The sequence below is a fragment of the Stegostoma tigrinum genome, chromosome 7, assembly GCF_030684315.1.
Source record: "Stegostoma tigrinum isolate sSteTig4 chromosome 7, sSteTig4.hap1, whole genome shotgun sequence".
NCBI lineage: Eukaryota > Metazoa > Chordata > Chondrichthyes > Orectolobiformes > Stegostomatidae > Stegostoma > Stegostoma tigrinum.
Genome location: NC_081360.1, coordinates 60,648,746 through 60,672,700, shown reverse-complemented (window position 1 = coordinate 60,672,700; position 23,955 = coordinate 60,648,746). Strand labels below are relative to the sequence as shown.

The following is a 23,955-nucleotide window of genomic DNA, read 5'->3' as shown; positions in this document are numbered from 1 at the left end:
CTTACAAAGCATGAGTGATTATGGAGAGTAGGGAATAAATGATGATATACTATCCCCACAGCAGAGGCTAAGCTGTTTATAGGCATCCAGATAACAGAGGTTGGATTTGATTTGGCTCTGGGCTGTAGGTGATGTAGGTTGAACTGTTTCTGATTCATCCTGTAAAGAAGTTCTACTCCACTGAGAAGTGTTTTGGATATGGCGTGCAGTATTGTGCCAAGGAAGGTGGTAAAGAGTATTGATTTAGTGACATAGCCTTGCTTGAACCTGGTTTGCATGCACATTGCGTCTGTAGTGAATTCATTGGTGAGGACCATGGCTGATATGTCATACAGAAGGTAGCATATGGTGACAAATTTCTTCAAGTAGCCAAATTTAAGAAGGATACCGTGCACACTCTCATGGGTGACAGATTTCCATCTATCCTCTAGTACAAACTTGTACTGCAAAAGCAAACAAATGTTCTTTGACAAACTTGACACTGCTATTAGCAGAGTCCCTAAATCAGAACATTTTGACTTAATGGGGATTTCAACCCCAGCATGAGTGAGGACAATGAGACGTTGCCCTCATGCATCAGATATCACAGCATGGGAAAACAAACTAGAATGGAAGGAGACTACTGTTACAATGAAATTTGAGTAACTAACACATTCTTTCAGAACAAAAATTTCCTGAAGGCATCCAAGATCAGGCCATTGGCACCAGCTAAATCTGACCATCGCCAAATGAACACCACCTCAACACACACAACTATAGTTCTAATTGTGAAATAGATCACTCCCTGGAATGCTGTACACTGATGATGTGACCCTTGTAGCTTTATCCAATGCCACCCTCATATTAAAGGTAGCCATACCTTAATCCATTGTAGGAGGGCATAATCTTAAAAATAAGCTATTCAAGAGTCAAATCTACCTAGATAAGAAATTTCTCAAGCTAGGAATAACATTCTGTAATGTGCTGTCACTAAGAATAGAAAAGTTCCCAACAAACCAACTTTGCATGGGGCAAAAAACAGCTTTATTTAGCAGAAAACGTATAAAGCAAAATTGGATGACAGAGAACCATTTACCTTTAAAACACTAGTTCTAGGATTCATGGTGCATCAATGACAATTGCACACTAAGTGCCAAATAAGAGTGACTATACAAATATGAGTGAAATCTGTGAAAACCAAAATGTGCATTAGTCTGAGCTGCATACAAAATGTATACCAAATCTTTTCATGATTTATTGAATGCTTGTACTTGATTTGTCTATACAATCATTTTTAGGCCCTATCTTATCTAACAGAAGCAGAAAATATCCTTACTTTATTACGCAAAGGCAAACCACCTTTTGAATATGCTGATGTCACAAAGGATACTAAGATTGTTCCTTTTGAGAAGGCCTGTTTACATAGCCTCAAAGCAGAGGTAAGTCGAACAGTATTTATTTACAATTTTTTTCATGTACACTCACCTAAAAGTTATGTCAAGATTCACTCATTATAACTCTACCAGAACTTAGAAACAGCATGAATTTCTAAAATATATTTATGTACAAGAATCAGAAGTGCATGTAGCCTCACGTAGGCAAATAAGATGAAATCCCAGGTTTATGCTCCTGCACCATAACTGCCTCTCCCCGTCACCTCCAATTATAACTTTCTCTGAATATTTTCAGAGCAAATGGATGCAGAACCTACATCCTGCATTCCCTGTATGACCAATTCCATTTCAGGGGCAGGCATTTCATAGCCCCCGCAATTTCCATGGATTCAGGCCAGGTTCTCTGTAACTCCAAGATTTGCAACTCTTCAAAGGAGTCATGAAGTATAGTGTGGATATGGGGAACCTTTAAAAAGAGAGCTTCAAAGAGTCTTGCCAAGGTAGAACACAACTTATGCTCTTCAAACAATCCCTGATTGCGCCATATATCCTCCATGATAGCTTATTTTCCAATGATCCCTCATCATCCATGTCAGTTTGTGCACGCTACTTACCCCAATTACTCTCCATGGCCTCCATACCGACACATAGTACTTCAGTGTCCATTGACACAAAAAAGGCCTTTGCAGCTTGCCTAAAACCAGTGACTCACAACTCTGTTTAAAAATGCTGCTGCAACAAGCCTATAAAATTACCAATCAACCGAACGTGAAGTATCAATAAAATTAACAATGGGCTCCTCACACTTCTTTCTCTTTCGTAACTAAATACTGAGCCACTGACAAAATAGATCTAAGAGAAAGAAGTTTGTGATGTTATTTAAGCAATGCCCTTCAGCATTGCTGTGGTGCAAGTCTAAGCTGTCAGACAAGTTTAATTGCTCTATGTAGATGTAATGAAATGAGTTTGCCAATTATATGTCAATCTTGCAAGCTGTCTAATGTCTTCATGTATTTTTGTAGTCCTTTTCCAATGTTGTTATATCTCCATTAAAATAATTAACACTTAGCCTGTTCTTTTGCCACTGACCACTCCCGTGCGGTGAATACAAGCTATGAAAATACAAATTTCACACATACTAAATAAAAACCAAAAGAACTGTGGATGCTGTAAATCAGGAACAAAAACAAAGTTGCTGGTAAAGCTTAGCAGGTCTGGCAGCATCTCTGGATGAGAAAACAGAGTTAACGTTTCGGGTACGATGAGCCTTCCTCAGAATGGTTCTGAAATGGACCTGAAATGTTAACTCTGTTTTCTCATCCACAAATGCTGCCAGACCTGCTAAGCTTTACCAGCAACTTTGTTTTTGTTCCCAATTTCACATATACCGTTCTTTAGCTCGAAGAGGATTGCTGAAGCCAGGCTGCGCTTGTCTCCCACTTCCACTGGCTTGTGTTCCATCTAATTCACATTCTCAATTATCTGCAAACCTCACAGATAATCTGTGTAATGATTTTGAATGCATTTATTAAGTTTTCATCAAATGGAATGCTTCAAACAGCATATCATCCAATTAAGAGTCGATAGCCAGAGACTTTTCCCCAGGGCAGGATTGACTGCCATGAGGGGTCTTAGTTTTAAGGTGTTAGGAGAGAGGTATAGAGGAGATGTCAGAGGGAGGTTCTTCACCCAGAGAGTTGTGAACGCATGGAATACTTTGCCAGTGGAAGTCGTGGAAGCAGAGTCATTAGTGACATTTAAGCGACTGCTGGACATAGAACATAGAACAATACAGCGCAGAACAGGCCCTTCGGCCCTTGTTGTTACATGGACAGCAGTGAATTGAGGGGAATGTAGGTTAGGTTATTTTATTTTTGGATTAGGATTATTGCACGGCACAACGTCATGGGCCGAAGGGCCTGTACTGTGCTGTACTTTTCTATGTTCTATGTTAACTAAACAAGAGATTTCCATTTAATTAGTAACACTTGCCCCTGCTTCAGTTATCTTTTACTTGACAATTTTTTGTTGATTCCGTCACAGGTACAACTTAGTATGGGCCATCTTGTAGAAGCAGAGGTCCTGTTTAAGAAAAGCTTAACGCTGTTGAACAAAAAATTTCCAAGCTTTGCTGTATCACAAGCAATTGTGTATTTAATCGAAAATTACAAAAATTCTAAGAGACATCGCGACAAAGAAGAGCTAACAGGCATTACTGAGTATACATTGTTTTAATGTATTATTTAAATGGAAGTTAATTTGATTTGCATTGTTGTTATCTTTACCCTTTATAATTAAGGGTTCTAGTGCCTGATTTTCCTGCAAGAGATTGGTAATGATACACGTATAAACAGAATTAAAAAGGGAGAGTATTTTAAAAAAAGCAATTTGACAGGAAAGAGTAACTCAGAAACTTTGTAGGGTAGTTTTTTTATAAAATGGCAATAGAATGAAATATGTAAAATATATAGAGGAAAATCTATGAGGAAATCAAAAGACAGCAAAAGTATTTTTGTGTAATGATATCACACATCTATATGAAATGGGTTACTGCAATTATTGTGAGTCTTAGCCTCTCAGTGGATAAGTTTCTTAACATTTCAGATAATTAGATGCCATGATTTTCCTGATAAGGAAGGTGCATGAGTCAATGAGGAATTTTCGATAAGCTCAATGTTTGTTAGCCTATCACTGGAGAAGCACCCCAACATAAATCCCAGCCAATACCAGACGACACTGCAGTAGCCATCCACAAGTGGGAACCATATGGAGTTAGGATGGAACAACATCAACCAGCTGATGGCGCATGCCAAACTGTCCAGAGAAAAAGTAGGGAATTATTTACTTATTTCCTTCAGAAATAACATTCAGAAGCAAGTTGGGCCTGGTTATGTAACCATTTAAAGAGCCACTCCACAAGTTGCAGTTGAAATACTTTTGACTTCCTTGTGCCTGATCAAAGTTAGTGAGTGTACAATGGTGAGTTGGTGCAGGGGTTGAAGATGCTACTGACCACAGAACAGTATAGGAATAAAAACCTAGCATAAATATGGTGCCAGTACCGGCACTTATCCTGCAACATGAGCAGATCAGGTAAAGAAGACAAACAGGGAAACTTTGATGTGGAAGAAGGAAAAGGCATTGCTACCAAAACTGAAAACCCAGAGCAGTATTCCGGGAGACTTTGTTTTTGTAAGAAGATGGTGACTGAGTGATGTCAGCTCATGCACAAACATCTGAAACCCCATGTACAGCACATCATCAGCTCTTCCAGTGTTTCTGAATAATACTCCTCTTCACAACTAACTCTTTTCTAGTGATATTAATTATGTGTCAAACTTCAGTATCAATAGAAGCATCTGGAAGCTGAGACAGATGCTCCAAAGGAGGAGAGGTGATTTATTTCCCTTTTCCTTGAGGATGTAAATCTGCGTGGGTTTCCTCTGGGTGCTCTGGTTTCCTCCCACAGTCCAAAGATGTGCAGGTTAGGTGGATTGGCCATGCTAAATTGCCCGTAGTGTTCAGGGATGTGTGGGCTATAGGGGGATGGATCTGAGTGGGATGCTTCAAGGGGTGGCATGGACTTGTTGGGCCGAAGGGCCTATTTCCACACTGTAGGGAATCTAATCTGATCTAAGTCCAGGATGAGAGGGCATGTGGGATCACCAGGATAGCAGGCTCCCCATTGTTTCAGAGCATTGTTGACTGCACATATGTGTCAACCACAAGTGAAATTGTAACCACAGGAACTATCACCCAATTACAAGCACTCCAAGAAATTTGTCTTGATGAATCCTTGCTGTTTTGGAGGCGTATGAGCTGCTTTCTTCCTGCAACAGTTTGCAGTACCGACTATCATTGAGTCGCCAAAACATGCCAAAACATCCAGAGGGGGCTTCTCACCATTTTTGGCATACCACCATGTGAGGTCAACAGGCCTTCATTGAGAACTATGGAAATGCATGTAATATCATGGAGCAAATCATCAGTCTGCTAAGCATAGCTTATATTGCCTAGATTGCCCAAGGGGATGTGTAAGGTTGATACTGAGAGGATCTCAATGTTCCTGTGGTTTGCTGCATCCTCCTCAATTTTGCAAGCAAGTCTTAAGTCCTATGCACTACCTCATGGGACCCAGAGGTTACCTGAGTTGTAAGAGGAGGAGGATGGGAGGAGAACGTAAACGTCATGCGCATTTAGTTTCATTGGAAAAAAAAGCAACACAAACTCACCAACTCCCTACAGTACACCCATTTCAATCCCCCTGGCACAAAGTTCCCTGAGCTTTTATCATTTATTAAAGCTCAACAACAATAACTTCCATATAGCAATATTATCTAGCAATATGTCAATTATACAAAAGAATCAGAATTATGCACAGCATTGAGAATTTTTTAGTATGGTCATCATATTGTTTGCTCTCCTTTGATCTGTTCCTTTGACTTCCTTAAGCTCATTAACGGGAAGGATTCACCTATTTAGCCTGTGTAAATGCTTGTGAGAAGAAAGCTGAATAGTTTTGTGATGCCTCCTTGCTGTAGAGTACTGAAAATAATGACAAGCTGACCTGTAACGAAAAAGCAATAAGATTTAGGAGCAAAAGGAGACCATTTGGTCCATCAAGTCTGCTCTGCCTTTGAATGAATCATCATTAATCTGATAATCGTCAACTCCACTTACATGCCTTACCCTTCTAACCCTTGATACCCTTACTGATTAAAAACCTATCTTAACCTTAACTATACCTAATAACCCAGCCTCAAAAATGCTGTGCATTGAAGAATTGCACAGACTCTATATTCTCTGAGAGAAGAAATCCCACTTCATCAGTATGTTTAATGGATGTCCCCTTATTTTAAAACTTTGCCTTCTGGTCCTAGACTCAGCCACAAGAGGGAGTAGCCACTCTGGATCTGCTAAATAAAATAGAAAAAAAATCTGTGGATGCTATAAATCAGAAACAAAAGCAGAAATTCCTGGAAAAGCTCAGCAGGTCTGGCAGCATTTGTGAAGAGGAATCACAGCTAGTTTTTCAGGCCCAGTGTGCCTTTTCTCTGTATCACTCTTTGCCTTTCTAACTGTTCTTTATGGCATATGCAAAATTGGTTGTAGTACATTCATTTTTTTCATCAAAATCATTAATATATATTATAAATAAGTATTGCCCAAGCACTTATCCCTGTAGAACTCCATTAAATCTGAGGTGTTGTTTGTGGAATTGTTTAGCTCTACTTATCGTTTGCTGCTTATCCTCTTTGGCAAACAAGTTTGGTAGCTTTACCAGGTTGACATCACATTTTTGGTATGCCTGATCCTGCTGTTGACACGCCCTTGTGCACTCTTCATTGAACCTGGATCAATTCCCTGGCTTGAAGTTCATGGTAGAGTGGAGGATGGCTGGGCCATGAGGTTGCAGATTGTGTGAAATCCCGCTGCTGCTGATCGTCCACTCGTTTGATTATAACCATCCTTACAATTGTCTGATAATCTGAATATTTGCAATTGGCTGAATTAGAAAGAAACCATGTTAGGGTTAATTCCCTGATTCGGCTCTTTCAGTGAGAAATAGTATTAACTATGAGTGTTGATTGGAAAATTACTGGTTTACAGCATCTGAACTATCAATGAATTTTTATGAAGGAAATCAGGTATTGTGGGTTTCCATTTCTGTGCTCCCTCTGAATGTTATCCCTCATGAGAAACATCCAATCTAGAAAGTAATCCTGTTAACTAGATCTATTTTTACTCATAACTTTCTTATAGATTACAATAATAACTGCAAACCAAATTAGTCAATCATTGCTTTCTAATGTTTATAATTAATGTTTGAATTTACCAGACTTTTTTTTAATACAGTGGTCAAATATCGCCTATCGTTTATCAGCAGATTCGATGCCTATCATTTTTATGGCAGATATACTGCCTTCAGAAATACACAATGTGCAAATTGCCTGCAATGGTCACAATACTACTGGAAGTGAACACTGCAGAAATCTCCAACAATGAATTTAAGGTTTGTACTGGAGGAATGTAAGGCATTTCAAAAGTATTAGGCCTGGTTCTCTTCAATACTTACTGTTATGATCCCTAAAGAGACCAAAAAAGTACAAAAAAAATCTTGAATGTTTAGTTAATAGCTGAAAAGTATGACAGTTGGATTTAATGTTTTAAAACTTATACTCTAAAGACTGTTTTTGAAAGCAACACACTCCCACGGGGAGCATCGCTTTTTCTTGTTTATCAGACTCTCCACAAAATTAAAACCCTTGTAGCAAACCATCCACAGTTACCGAGCTCCCAGTGGATTTGTATTTTCCCACTCCTCAGGGAGCATCAGCCCACAAGAGAATCATAGGACAAATAGATGCTTGTTCTTCATTTGAGGCACAGACTGCAGCTCGGGTGGAGCTGGAGGGGAGACCTCTGAATTCCGGATTTTTGACCCTTTTGCTTGCTTGCAAGAAACACTCTTGAGACTTTAAGAAGTTCTGAGAAGCATTAGTCCTGTCATTCTTTTGCTCGGATCTTTTGACATGGCTGTCATTGGTGAAAATGAGGCTTTTGATCTAAGGAGAGCAGCACATATCAGATCTGAAGCATGTTGCTCAGACACTGGCATAGGATGCAGGACAATGCTACCTATGTATTTGTACCAGAGGTGTAGCCCACAGAGGATATTTTCCAACTTTGAAGTCTGTAATAAACCACAAGATTTTCATGACAAGTATAATTTGAACACGGTACTATGTTATTCATCTGGAGAAGCATGCTAAAAATAAGTGGGTTTGAACATTTCTTGTAAAGTAATTTTGTTGCTATATAGGCATCATAACAAAAACCTCTTGCAGTGGAGGTGGGGTAGTGTTATATATTAGGCCTTGCCCAATGATATAGTACTCCCTTGTCATAGTTAGGAAATTCAGCAGCGTAAGAATTTAGAGCTGTATTGACTTTGATAGCTGCTCGCAGCACTATCCCCAGTTTCTTGATCTGGGTGCAAGTTACCATGCAGAAGGTGGTTAACATCGTCCAGGGTTTTCTTATTAAATCAATCTTAATGAGCCTTAACTTCTAATTTCTATACAATCTCTGAAGCCCTCTAGATTAACTATAAGCTATAAAGTTAACTTGGCCCTGTCATCCTTCAATGCTTCCTTATTTGAAACTATGCTGACTGGCACCACTCTGCATCACAAACTAGCATTCCGGCTAACTAACCCTCAAAGTTATCATGTAGGACTCTCCTCCTCAACCTTTCCCCTCACCTGAGGTGTGGTGACCCTCAGTTTAGACCACCACAAACCACCAGTCTCTAATGAAAGAACAGTCCTGGGCAATAGCAACTTTACATTTACCTTTCATTTTTATTTGCTTTAGTTTTCCTTCAGTCCCTTTTACATCGGGACTGAAATTTGAGGAACTCACATAACAGCATGTGTGCTGTGCTATTGTGTTCTTTGCAAGTGGATCAAAATCAAAAGTGATCTAGAGATCAGCAAGTCTGCTGCTCAAGGACTTTTTTGCCAATGTCAAGCGCTGGGAACAATCCATTTGTTCCCAAATATTGCTGCACAAGAAAGCATTTCCTTTGTCATTCAGAACAGGATAAACTGTGAGAAAGAGGGAGGAAGGTTTGTGGGATGAAAGGTTTATAGCAGGATGCCATGTCAACGCGGATTGTTCAGGGAGCAATTCTCCTGCCTGAATTTCAACACCAACATGAAATCTGTCACCTGCTGTAGCCTGCTACTGGGATGTCTTGCATCCAAGAGCTACTGACCAGTCAGAGGCTTCCAGCCCTTCAGTACTAGCCAAGTTGATTATTGGGACTGCAGTGGCTCCAAGAGAAGGAGGTTATGGAACCTGGGGAAAGTTGCAGGCAATAGGCAGGCCATGAGGAAGGCCATGGAAACCATCTTGGTGGGGAGAGGGCTGAGGAGGAGATTCAGTTCAAAAGGCAAGCAGGCCCTCCTGTGGATGATCTTTGCCAATGGTGCATTCATTCATTGAGCGCAAGATGCAAACAGGGCGGAACAGGCTCCTGGCCTGGTAATCTGCCCATGTGGGATGGGACCCTCCTGCCACTGGTAGAAAATCAGCTGTGGTGGATTAAGGCACACTTGTGATCTTAATTGGTCACTTGAGGAGCTCAATTGGCTTGGGGAAGGAAGGCCAACTCAACATGGCCTGCCCCAGACATAAACTGGAAAGAGTTAAGAATGTGACTGGCACTCCACCTTGCAACATCTAGCTTCAACCAGGTACACATCTTGGCTGGAATTTGGGGTTTTGTTTGGGGGGTGGCTAAGGTTGGTACTGGTGGGTAGCTGAGGGTCCACTAACGTCAGTCCAGTGTGAGTGATGTTTGCACTTAAGGGAAGATGTTCTCAGTGAAATCTATCACCTACTGTAAACAACAGTAGTTTATTGAATTCATGTGGAGTGAACTGAATTGATTTGCAACTGGCATCTTTAATGCTGGGGTCCTGAGGAGGAGGTAGATAATTCACTTAGCACTTATTGGTGAACACAGCATCAGCCTTGTGTTTTGCACTGATTCATTGGGCTTTTCCATCATTGAGAATGGGTTTATTTATGTAGTTACTTGTGCCTACAAAGTGTGATTCAACAAATGTTACCATGTCAGGGTCTTACTCGACCATTCTGTGGCGCCCTCAATTTTAGCCCAAGCCCTCAGACGTTTGTAAGGAGAGCTTTTCAGGGTGGACAGTTTATCAAGCCTTAGTTGGATATTGGTTGATCCATCTGGTTCAGTCTTTTTGACTTTTCTGTCATAGTTAAGAGTCTATGGCATTGCTACGGAGTCACATGTAGGACAAAAACAGCAGCTTTCCTTAAAAAGTTATTAATATTCCAGTTGAGTTTTTCCAACAATCATCAGTAGTTTCATTGTCACCATTCCTATGATTAGCATCTAAATCCCAGTATATGGTCAAGCCACACCTAGAGTACTGTGTACTGTTTTGGCCTCTTTACTTGAGAAAGGATGTACTGTCACTGGAGGGGATGCAGAGGAGATTCACTCGGTTGATTCTGGAGTTGACAGTTGGCTTATGAGGAGACCTAAATAGACTGGGATTACGTTCATTGGAATTTAGAAGAATGAGGGGGATGTTATAGAAACATATAAAATTATGAACGGAATAGATAAGATAGAAACAGGGAGGTTATTTCCACTGGTGGGTGAAATTAGAACAAGAGTACGTAGCCTCAAAATTATTGGGACCCGATTTAGGACGAACTTCTTCACCTAAAGGGTTGTAAATCTGGAATTCCCTACCCATTGAAATAGTTGAGGCTTCCGCATTGAATATTTTTAAAGCTAACATATATAATATTTTGAACAGTAAAGGAATTAAGGGTTATGGTGAGCTGGTGGGTGAGTGGAGCTGAGGCCATGAAAAGATCAGCCATGATCTTATCGAATGACAGAGCAGGTTTGAAGGGCTAGTTGGCTTATTCCTACTCCTGGTTCTTGTGCTCTTCTGTTATCTGAACTCAAATTCTACGAACTGCCATGTACCCAGTGCTTTAGCCTAGGCATTTGAATTACTCACCAAATGACATTATCATGACAACACCACCTTTTCGAAAACAACTTGTAGAAAACAGAAACATTTAGAGTATTGGGAACCGTGAGGATGATAGTGTTGAAGTTAGAAAGGACATAGATAACTTAGTGGAATGGGCGCATGTGTGAGTGACACACCAGATTTAATGCAGAAAAATGTGAAATGATTGATTTAAGTTAAAATCAGCAAGTGACTGTAAAATAAGGGGTGTAATTCTGAAAGGGAGTACAAGCAGAGGGGCCTGCATGAAACATTGAAGTTAGCAGGGCAGGCTGAAAGAGTGGTTAGCAAAGCACCACACTTAATTATCACTCAATACTTTAAACAACTGTACGTTAGTTATATTAAACTTGTATAGAACACTGGTTTGGTCTCAACTGGAGTATTACATGTAATTCAAAACAATATTCTTTAAGAGGGTTTTTTTTGGAAAAAGTGCAACAAATAATTAAGAGAACAATTCCTAGAATGAGGAACACAATTAGAAGGCAGATTGGAGAAGTTGGGATTTTTTTTTGGAGGAGGGAAAGATTGACAGGAGATTTGATGGAAGTATTCAAAATCATGAGGAGTTTAGTTGGCATACAAACAAAGAAATTGTCTCCTTTGGTGGAAAAATCAGAGAATACCAGATTTAATGTAATTGCCAAATGAAGCGATAACGACATGAGGAAGTATTTCTTTACCCCGCGAGTGGTTAGGATCTAGAAAATCCCATCTGAGCAGGTGACATGACCAGGTTCAATTCAGGCATCCAAGAGGAAGTTAGATTATTGTGAAAAGGAAGAATATGCAGGGGAGTGGCACTTGGAGTATTCTTCTTTAAGAAAGCTAGAACAAACACAGCAACCTTCTTTGTTGTAACCATTGTGATTTAATGATTTTCTGATAGTGAACCCCAATAAATGGATCACTTCCACTTAATAATGGTCCTGACAAAGTTACGGTTTGTTAAACTGTTCAAGAGTCATACTGACAGAAATGATGTCTCATACAAATGGAAGTAACTGGATATCTGATGGCCTACTTTTATTTGCATGCGTATGCTTTTATTCATAGAATTCCTATTGTGTGGAAACAGACCCTTCAGCCCAACATGTCCACACTGACCGTCAGAGCATCCCACCCAGACCCATCCCCCTCTAACCCACCTAATCTACACATCCCTGAACACTATGGGCAATTTAACACCTTCAATCCACCAACCTACACATCTTTGGACTGTGGGAGGAAACCAGAGCACCTGGAGGAAACCCACGCAGACACAGGATGAATGTGCAAACAGACAGTCACCTGAGGGTAGAATTGAACTTGGGTCCCTGGCACTGTGAAGCAGCAGAGCTAACAACTGAGCCACTGTGCTGTTCCTATTTTTAATTAACAAATATTGCAAAAGCTCAAATAGCTCTGCACACAATTTGTGCATTAAAAATACACAATCTTCTGAGGTATTTGTGCTTATATGATGCTCAAAAGAAATAGCACTAGCAAGTAGAAATATTTGGCTGTTAATTTATGCCTGTTTCTTTGAACTCCCTAGATTATTTCCGCATACATTGATTCTTTCCGTTGTTATTATTTTGTTGGTCTTAAAGAGAAGAGTACAAAAATGGAAAAGTTAGCTCTCCAGAAGTGTCTTGTACTTAACAAAGATCAGGAAGGATTATTAATGATGGGTCATTTAGTATGTGCACTTTCAGAAATGAAGTTCTGCACTGGACAGCTTGCTGAATCTATTGAGTATGGTATGTATTGTTATTGTTATCAATGCAAAATATAGAAAATAAATCATTAAATTTTTTGTATACAGACAGTCTTTAAAATAAATATATTCTTTTCACTTTTAAGGACGCCTGGCACATAAAATTGCTGGAATAATAAATAAACCAAATATTGACGTTGTCACAATTCCTTTTCTGACCAAAGCCTTGCTACTCACTGGCAGGTAAGTAATTGATAAGTTAGTATTTTGAATTTCTAAAACGATGATGAACAGCTGAATTTAAAACAGATGAATAATTTTAAGGAAATTCATAATGGCAATCCCAGAAATGTAGAGATGTAACAACTGCACTTTTCACATTTTAATCTTTTTTCAAAAACAAAATCATTTTACCCATCTCTGGAGCACAAGTAGTTAGGAAAGAGAAAGAGGATGATGCATTTGTCGGCATGAAGACCTATAATATAAGACCCATTAAAACCACTTTCAGTTCCAAATGGAAAATGTAATTTTAGCAGCTATTATGGTGCATAATGAATATAATTCTGTGGTCTGGATCCTCTACTTGAAAATATAGTTGAATGCAAATTGCACCAGACCAACTCAACAGAGACCAGTAGCCAAACTCAAGTAGTTTCTGAGCTCAGGCTCATAATTGAGAACACTCCACATTTGGAACACCTCTGATTCAAAATCCACTATTTAGGGGCAGAAAGTAGTGTGCTGCTTAGATAGATAGGATGAATTTCATCAAAACTCAGCAAGGTGTCAATTTCAGGGAGTTTCATGGAAGTGTGCTTTCTGTGAGCTCCAGCTTACCTCATGTAATTCTCCACTGTATATTATTTATTTTCATAATTCCATTTTTCATTTCTCAATCACAATTACTTCATTTCTTAAATAAGAAGACTAAAACTGTACTCAGTTTTCCAGATATGGTCTCATGAATGTGTGGTACAACTATTTTGCAACTCCCCTAATTATATACTCCATTCCCCTTGCAGTAAGTAACAGAGAATTCCATTTTCTTTCCTAACCACTTGCGGTACCTTCAGACCAATCTTTTATGATTCGTATACCAGAAACCATGACAATCTTTCTAGATTCAAATAATGTGCTGCTTTTCTAATTTCCCTCCCAAAATGGACAAGTTCACATTTACCCACATAATATTCCATCTATCAAATTTTTGCTATTTACCCTCCCAGCCTGATCGTTAGCAACTCCTTTGTCTGTCCAATTGTCTTTCTCTCTCTCCGGGCTCTATCCTATCATTTACTCCCTACCCCACCCACCTCCCTATTTTCTGCATTTAAACTGAGATTTACCCAGCCACCAACAGTTCTGAGGAAGGGTCATTGGACATGAAATGTTAACTCTGTTTTCTCCTTCACAGATCCTGCCAGGCCTGCTGAACTTTTCCAGCAACCATTTCTTTGCTCCTGATTTACAGCATCCGCAGTTCTTTTCGTTTTTAACCTATTTAACTCTGTGTGTAAGATAACGAAGTGTGATGCTGGATGAACACAGCAGGCCAAGCAGCATCTCAGGAGCACAAAAGCTGACGTTTCGGGCCTAGACCCTTCATCAGTCTAGGCCCGAAATGTCAGCTTTTGTGTTCATGAGATACTGTGTTCATCCAGCTCCACACTTTGTTATCTTGGATTCTCCAGCATCTGTCTTTTTCAGTCTTTTTCATCCAATTCATTGATGTAGGTTACAAATATTTGAGGTCCCACACCTAATCCTTCTGGCAGTCTGCTGGTAATGGAAGAGCAACATGAAAATGAGCCATTTAATGATCACTCTTTCCTTCCTCTTATCTACCCAATCCTCTATCTATGATAATATTTACCAAGGAGGCTGTGGATTCTCATGTTGTGAAGTAACCTCATGTGTGGCATCTTGTCCATTGCCTTTTCATAATCCAAATGTGTCATGTCTATAGGCTCTCCCTCCATTTACTTTATTTGTTGAATGCTCAAAAAATTCTAATACATTAATTAAACAACACTCTCCAACAAAACCATGTTGACTGCCTGACTGAATGCTGAGTTTCTAAATGCCCTGGTATTCCTTCCTTGATAAGGGATTCTAGCATTTTCCTGTGACTGATAGCAGGATCACTGGCGTAGGGGTTTCCTACTTTGTGTTTCTCATCTTTCTTGAGTAGAGATATTACATTAACAATTTTTGAATTTTAGAATCTGAGGAATTTTGAAAGATCATAACTAATATGTTTATCACTGGAGCTACATCTTTTAAAACCTTAGGATGAAAGTCATCTGGTCCAGGTGACTTGTCGGCCATTAGTTCTCATTTTTTTCTTAGAGCCTTCTGAAGTAGTAGTCATAGCCATTTCAACACACCTGATATAAATTAGATAGAAGTAGTAAATAAAGGGTATTTGGAAATAAAGTTTCTATCATGTATACAAAACTCTGTAGGCTTTTATTTCTACTTTCTCTATCAGGTTTAGTTTTAATATCAATAACTCAAGGCAGTTCTAACAAAGGAATATACCCAAATGTTCTTTATTAAAACAAAGTACATGAGAAAAAAATTCAAAAATTTTATCTATCTAATGCTTGTAATCCGCTTATATGGAGTTGTCCAAAGATCAGAACACAATAGATGAGCCGTCTGCTATATCCCAACTTCCAGCTGCTAATTAGACAACCTCCATTTCCCAAACTAGCTAGCTATGCTGTGAGAGAAGCTGTTTCTATACTTTTTCTGTACACTGTCCAGTGTCCTGCAAATGATCAGTGCGACCATTGGCAAATATCACAAACATGCCATATTTTCCACATCAATTTGATCATTTAACTCATTAAGACTTGAGTGTGTCTCCTTTAAAAGAGGTTTATCTCTTGGTTTTAGTGAACTTTGATCACAACTTTAGCTTGCTCTTGCTTTATGACACTCAATCAACCATGTAATATTTGCACAACACGATTTTGTGACAATCACAAATTCAGCAGATAAACATTGTTACATCTGAGTCAGTATGTTTGTCTTAAATGAGATTTCAACTTTTCCAAAATTACTCTGACGGTTCAGCCCATTACCATTGAGTTACAGTACCCCAATCTGAACACATGCACATTCCTTCAGCAAAACATGGAAATACTTTAAAACCAATGACTTTATCATTAAGTTATCTCTGGGCTTCATATGATTTCTTCTTCATTTCATATAATTTCATTTAACTTCATTTCAGCTAACCCAGAAAACTTTAGGTTATGACTACAGTAAAATATGCAAAATATCCAATAAGGAAAAATGCATTATTGGATCTATTAACGGGTAACAGACCAGAACAGATAAGAGAAGGGAGGAGAATATATTAGGCAATAGTGATCACAATATTTTTATACAAGAATGTAAAATGATATCAGATAAAAATGATGAGAGAGAAAGACATAGTATTATGAAAATCAGGTTAATTGATTGGAGAAAAGCTGATTTAGAGGGGTTAAAAGTAGAACTTGGGAAAATAAAATAGACAACTTATCAGAAAACAACAATATAGAATAACATTGGAAAATATACAAGGAGAATATACTCCGCCAAAAAAGAAAGAGAAAACTGAACACTAGTGGAACCCCATGGATAAATAATGACGTAAAGGAATAATTAAGGGTTAGGAAAGAGGCTCGCATTATGTATATGGACACCAGTAGAATACATAATAAAACAGAACATAAAGGTGGTGATTAGGGAACTATTGAATCATTCTGAATAGTTTTGAGCTTCTTCAGTGTTCTTGACGTTGAATACTGGATGAATACAAAGTCCTGAACTATGACTTGTAAATGGGAATAGCTTTAGCAAAGTTATAAAGGTGAATCATTCACCACAGTGTAGCACCTTGACTTCCTCTCATAGAGTCATTGAGTCACACAGCGTGGAAACAGACCCTACGGTTCAACCAGTCCATGCCAAACATAATCCCAAACTAAACTAGTCCCACCTGACCATGGCCATATCCCTCCAAACCTTTCTTATTCATGTATCCATCCAAATGCCTTTCAAATGTTGTAATTGTACCTGCATCCACCACTTCACCCGAAAGCTCACTCCACATGCTAACCACCCTATGTGTAAAAGATTTGCCTCATGTCTTTTTTAAATCTCTCTCCTCTCATCTTAAAAATGTGCCCCCTAGTCTTGAGATTCTCCATCTTGGGGAAAAGACAACTACCATTAACTCTATACCTCTCATTATTTTATAAACTTTTATCTCGACGCCATAGTTTTTATATGTCTAATCCAGTTCAATAGTTAGTCATTGCTGAAGATTGACCTCCAAAAATCATAAATATGTTGCTTTGTATAATTCCAACCATTACAGAGTTTTCTCCCTGATTTGTGTTCATTTAAATTTTACTATAGCTCCTGATGCCATACTTGGTCAAATGCTGACCTGATGACAAAGGCAGTCACTCTCATCTTACCCCTGGAATTCAGCGTAGCATTTTTGCCCATGTTTATGCACAGGCTACAATAATTTTTGGAGCTAAATGCATGTGATGAAACCCAATATCAGTATTAATGAAAATAAGCTGGGGTGTAGGGGTCACTTGATGACACACTTGATGCTATTTCTAATTAGTTCACTGATGTTTGGGAGTAAACTCCTGAAGCAGCAATTGGTGACATTACATTTCTGCTGACTTTTGCGAAAAAAGAAAGAATGAGCAATTTCCCACATTGTCAGATACTAGTGTTGTATGACTACAGTACTTGATTAGAGGCACAGCTGGTTCTAATGCAAAAGTCTTCAGCAATACAGCTGGCATCTTCATAGGTCCATAGTGTTTTCTGTAGCCAGTGCACTCAGCTCGTCTTTGACAGCAAATGAAATTGACTGAAGACTGGCTTCTTTGATGATGGATACCTCAGAAAGAAGCTGAGATAAATCATCCATTCAACAGACTTGGTGAAGAGATGGTTGCAAATGTTGTATTTGCACTCACATACCAAGTTATTCCATCATTGAGAATTGGGGTGATCATGAAGCCTCCTCTTCCTATTAATTGATTATCATCATTCATGGTTAGGAGTAGTTTGATGACAGAGTTTTGTTTTGATCCAACAGTTCCAGGATCACGTAGCTCTATTTATGCCAATTTTCTTTCACTGTTCCACATGCATGTAATTCTGCTTATTCTTCATTGTGTCAGCGTTTCATTCTTAAGTATTCCTTATGCTACCCTTATGCTGTCTGAATTGAAGCAGAGAAGGACCCTACACTTGATGATGATCATGGAGTAAAGAATACTCAGAGCTATAGTTTGCAGGTTATGGTGGAGTACAACTCCACTGCCAATGGCCTACAGGTCTTCATTGTTGCCCACTTTTAAGTCGCTAGATTTGTTCTGGAATTATCCCATTTAGAATGGCGATATTATCATACATGATGGAGTGTATCCTCAATCTGAAGACAGTCCTTTGTCTCGATGGCCATCAACACTCTCAGGAACAGATGCACTATGGTAGGTAGATTGATGAAGCTGGGGTTGAGTAGGATTAGCCATTTGTTGATTTGTTCAATGCTTGCCACAGGCCCATTCAGCCCTACACTTTAGAGCTCAGCCAGCTCCGTCAGTAACAGTGTACCCAGTGTTCTTGGTGATGGATATAGACATTACATTCAAGAGAATGAGCTGTGCTCCTGCTTTTTTTTTCTGATGAAGGGTCTAGGCCCAAAATGTCAGCTTTTGTGCTCCTAAGATGCTGCTTGGCCTGCTGTGTTCATCCAGCTCCACGCTTTGTTATCTCGGATTCTCCAGCATCTGCAGTGCAGGGCCAGGGCATCAGGAAGGGAATAGTCCTTCAGTAATACTGAAAGGGGAAGAGAAGACAAAACATGTTGATGGTTACCTGGGACCAGAACTGATAGAAATGATGGAGGATAATCCACTGAAGATGAAAGATGGTGAGGACATAAGAACTCAAGGATTAGGAGCAGCAGCAGGGCCTTGATCCTGCTTTACCATCTAGTAAAATCATGCCTAATCTGATTGTGGCATCAACTGCACTTTCGTATCAGTCGCTTTAATGCATGACTCCCATCTTAAACTGAAATCAAATCTAATTGAGATAGATACTGTGGAAGCACTGTCAACTACAGTGAAGGGGTAGTCTAAGTTGAGGGTAAAAGAAGGCGTCTCACGAGTGTCAATATAAAAGGCGACTTCATCAGAACAGATGTGACAGTTGGTTACACTGGGAGAATGGAGACCTTACACAACCTATTGTATAAGGAGGTGTAGTCAAGTACTGTTGAAGTCAGTGTTTAAAGTTAACATTCACTGATAACCTTCCACCAGAAGTAGAGACGGGGATATGCAGATATTTTGCCACACAGGCAGCTGGCACATGCTCTAAATTTTAAAAACTCATTCCTCACTGTGCAATAAATTAAGATGTTCCCATGAACAAATAATTACAAGCATCCTGTGTGGCTGTGCAAAAGAATTTTTCAATACAACATATGGATAGCCTTTTGCTCTGGCTGAAGAATCAATGTGCTGTCAGGCATGGCATGGCTGGCAAAGCAAGGCAAGGCATGGATGCTGCAAACATGCAGCCAGCCATTAAGTGACCTGATGCTAAAAGATTGAGTGAGAAGCCCTGAAATGCAACCTGGTACAATCCATCAGGAGGGTGCCTTTCCCTGCTGAAAACTTTCATTGCTAGTTTGGGCCTCCTGAGTGGCCTGCACATGAATCAGAGAGATGCCGGAAGGGTCGTGAGGGTGAGCAAATGTCAGATGCCAATATCCATGGATGAGAGGTACATTGACTTGGCCCCATTTTTCATGCCCTGAGATGGCATTTGGTCCTAAAGAAGATAGATGTCTATCAGAGAAAGCAGTGCGCTAAAGTTACCACATATCCACTCTGATTTCCATGTAGACATTTCTCAGTGTCTGCTAGAAATGTTTGGCAAGGTAGCAAGCTGAACATTAATGAGTAGGGCTGTTAATAAGGTTTAACAAGCTGTATTTCCTGTCAATTGGGAACTTGCCTCTGCCTGTTGAGAAACCCACCTGTTACACAGAAAATACATAAACGGTGCACAAGGTTTTCTTGACATCAAGATAAGCCTCATTGGACTCTGATTTTTGCTATAAATCTTGCCATTAGTGCCCACAGCGATACACCTATAAGAATCCATTGATTGTGGCAGTAGTAAAGGAAAACAGAAGCTAGAGGTGAGGTGAAAGTGACTGCCCTTAACATCAAGGCTATATTTGACAAAGTGTGGCATCAACGAGCCTTAGCAAGACTGGAATTGTGGAAAACTCTCCACTCGTTAGGGTCATACCCAGCACAAAGGAAAGTTATTAAGGTTGTTGAAGGTCAGCTTCTCAGGTCCAGTACATCTCCACAGGATAGTGCCTTAGACCCAACCATCTTCAACTGCTTCATCAATGACCTAACCTTCATCGTAAGATCAGAAGTGGAGATGTTCATAGATGATTGTACAATGTTCAGCATCATTCTCAACTGCTCAGACACAGAAGCAATCAATGTCCAAATACTGCAAGACCTGGCTTAGGCAAGCAATGTTCACGCCACACACATGCCAATTAATTGATGACCATCTCCGATAAGAGACAATCTAGCCACCATGCCTGAAATTCAACGGCATTACCGTCACTGTATCCTCTACTATCAACTTCCTGGGATTACCATTGACAAGAAGCTGAAGTGGACTCACTATATAAAGCAGCTCATAACCTGATTTCCCAAAGGTACAGGTCAGAAGTCTGATAGAATACTCTCCACTTGCCAACAGCATTCAAGGAGCTTCACACTATCCAGGACAAACCAGCCTGCTTGACTGACACCACATCCATAAACATCCTCTCCCTCCACCTCAGTAGCAGCAATGTGTACTACTTATAAGACGCACTGCACAAATTCCCCAAAGATCCTTAGACAAGACCTTATAAACCCATGGCCACTGCCATCTAGATGAACAAGAGCAGCAGTTACATGGGAACATCACCATCTGCAAATTCCCCTCCAAGATATTCACCATCCTGACTCGGAAAAACACGGCATCCCTTCAGTGTCAAAATCCTAGAACTTCCTCCCTAACAGAATTGTGGGTCCACTTCTAGCACATGGACTTCAGTGGTTAAAAAAGGCACTTTGCTTCTATCTTCTCAAAGGCAAGTAAGGATGGGGAATGAATGCTAACCCAACCAGTGACACTCACGTCTCATAAGTGGTTTAAAAAAAACCCAGCAGGTGAATGCAAATTCAGAGGAAAAAACACAAAATTTGAAGAATCACTTAGACAGTACAATATTGTGGGAGCAACAGAAACTGAAATACAGTCCAGGAAACAGGACAGGAGTGAATAAGATTCTAAACTATGAACAGAGGCAAAGACTCCATAGTTGATTCAAGAATATCTCCAGTACTCAGAAGAAACATAAAATACAATCTACCGCTCCACGAAACATTCCAGACTACTGAAGGAGCAAGACTAGGTATGGGAAAACTAGAAGTACAGGTTTACAAAGTACAGTACTACTTCAGGCTTGAATGAAACAGTCCAGAAAAGCCAAGTTAGTATTTGGTTTATGCATTGAGCACCATGAATAACAACATATTATCAAGACAGTGCATAAATGAGAATTTAGCTTGGTATGAAGAGGCATGATGGGCATTCATTTCATTATTCAATCTTCATTGCAATTTCGTTATTGAGCAAGCAAGGTTCAACAATGTCAAACAAAAGCCAGGTCAAACCAAAGATTTGTTTCTTAATTATCTCTTTAGGCTGGTAGAGAATTACATTTACAAAATGTAGATTTGATTTACAACTATACCATTGTCAGGGTTGCAGATGAGCTGTTGTCTGACCGGTTGAAAGCCAGGGGCAATTTAACACTGGAGAAAGCAATTAAAGTAGTTAGACAGAGTTTTGGAAACAGAATTGGATTTCATACGTGGGAAGAAGGCCCATGTAAGAAATTGAGTAGGCCAGTTCAGTTAGTAGGCTACAAATGAGAAAAAGCATGAAAACCTCAGTCGACCAAAACAGGCCATGAAGAATCAAGATACAGAATTACAAGGAATGGTTCTCAAGGGGAGGAGGGGCTGTAGAGTGTGACTACTGTAGTAAAATAGTCCACTTTAAAGTAGCCTGTTGCTTGTAAACATAAACAACCGGCAAAAATGAAATATCTTCTAAGCAGCACCACATACAAGATGTTGAAAAAAATCGAAGAACAGGCACAGAATTTAAATTAAGTATTGATACCAAGGGTTTGATATTATTGGATCAACTCAATGACTGAAAGAATGGAGAGGTGATAGCCTAGTGGTATTATTGCAGGACTGTTAATCCAGAGATCCAGATAATGCCCTGGGGACCCAGGTTCAAATCCGCCATAGCAGACGTTGGAATTTGAATTCAATAGATATCTGGAATTAAGAGTTTAATGATGACCATGAATTCATTGTTGATTGTTGATTGTTGGAAAATCCCATCTGATTCACTAATGCCCTTTAGGGAAGGAAACTGCCATCTTTACCTGGTCTGGCCTACATGTGACTCCAGATCCACAGCAATGTAGTTGACTCTTAACTGACCTCTTGGCAACAAATGCTGCCCAGCCAGTGTTGCCCTCATCCAATGATTGAATAATTGCCTTTAGCTCATTACAGAGTCAGAATAGTGTTACACGATGATAGAGAATGAGGCATGGGCATGTTAAATTTTTTTCAGATCCTATTACAGGGTTATTGTTCAAATTTGCAATTGACCAGCCTTCTGAACATAAAATTAATGACCGAGATACCATCCAGAATTCAATACTTCAGATTAAGACTCACAGCACACGATTCATTCACCAAATACGTGCACGGATGATACTAAACAACAGCTAACATATTGTCAAGGACACTGTCAGGTGAAACCATACAGAAAGACCTAGATCTCATCAAGGATGGTAAAGTGTATACATTTTTTTTATCACTGAGGACTTGAGAAATACTGACAGAAGTTGCAAGAGGTAAGGCAAACCCAAGAATGAGATGAAGAATATCTTTGGAAATATTGCATGTAGGGGTAGCCAGATCATATACCCAACAATCTAATATGATGCCAAAATTATGAACAACATGAGCATTCCAGTATCTTTGATGATTTACTAGTCTTCAATGAGAGATTAGTCACAATGAGAACCCTTTGGCTTGAGATTCTACAAAAATTCACCAAGGACGTTTGAGAATTAGAAAGTTCTGGATCAGGGTGCAGATTAGTTATCGCTCACAATGTATTGAATAAATGATTTCTCATTGCATTTGTTATGCTGTAAATAGCCAAGAACAAAATGAGTAACTATTACAACATTTTTTTCCATCAAGACCATGGGAATATCTGGCAATAAATTTATTTGAATTTAAGGGAATAAATTTTCATTACAATTACTGATTATTATTCATGCTGGATTGATACAACCATTTATATGGGATCATGACAGATGTAATTATCTACAAAATAATTTATTCCACTCACAGGACATCAGACAATGGACGTGCAATTTGAAAATTGTTATTTCAAAATTTGGATGTCAATATAACTTCATTCTTAATACCAGTTTGCCCAAATTAACCTCAAGCAAATAGAGAAGCTAAGAGAGTAATACTGTCAGTAAAGACTTTATTGAGGAAAAATGAAGGTCTCAGTTTTGCTCTGTTGGGTTTTTGAGCCTCACCACTACTGAATGTGTTTTGACCATCAGAGTTACCAATAGACAGGAGTCGAAGAGCAGCTCCCATTGCTTTAAATTGATTAAAGCCTAACATTACAGTGAATTATCACAAGAGAGTAAAATAGCAAATGGAAGAACAATGGGACAATCATGTTCAAAACTCCAATAACAGGCATATAACACAAGAATTAACAGCTTTGAAGTTGTAGGAGAGAGTATGGGTTGTAAACCAATGGGGAAAATGTACAATTGTTGCATAAACATGCAAGCAAAATCATTCTATATGAATATCATTAAACTAAAGGCAGTAGAAACTTGGTCTTACTACTCAGAAGAATAATAAAATAAAACTCTGCAACCAGATCCACAACCACCCAGAGGAGTACACTTACACTGACTTATCCAAGAGTACAGAGCCTCCTCAGTCTTAAAAGATCAAAAGCAGATCAGAGAGCATAGTCAAAGCACCAGACTTAAATCTGTGAAATCTAACAACATAGGGAGAGATGAATGGAGTAG

General features: G+C 39.3%; 1 protein-coding gene across 1 annotated transcript in view; it reads left to right on the top strand.

Moving 5' to 3' along the window:
• LOC125454013 (adenylate cyclase type 10-like) overlaps positions 1-23,955 on the top strand; it is a 161,679-nt gene that overhangs the window by 125,359 nt on the left and 12,365 nt on the right. Inside the window, exons 24-28 of the mRNA XM_059647653.1 lie at positions 1,278-1,418; positions 3,417-3,592; positions 7,230-7,386; positions 12,507-12,711; positions 12,815-12,911. Of these exons, the coding sequence (XP_059503636.1) occupies positions 1,278-1,418; positions 3,417-3,592; positions 7,230-7,386; positions 12,507-12,711; positions 12,815-12,911 (776 nt within the window). The remainder of the gene's footprint in view (positions 1-1,277; positions 1,419-3,416; positions 3,593-7,229; positions 7,387-12,506; positions 12,712-12,814; positions 12,912-23,955) is intronic.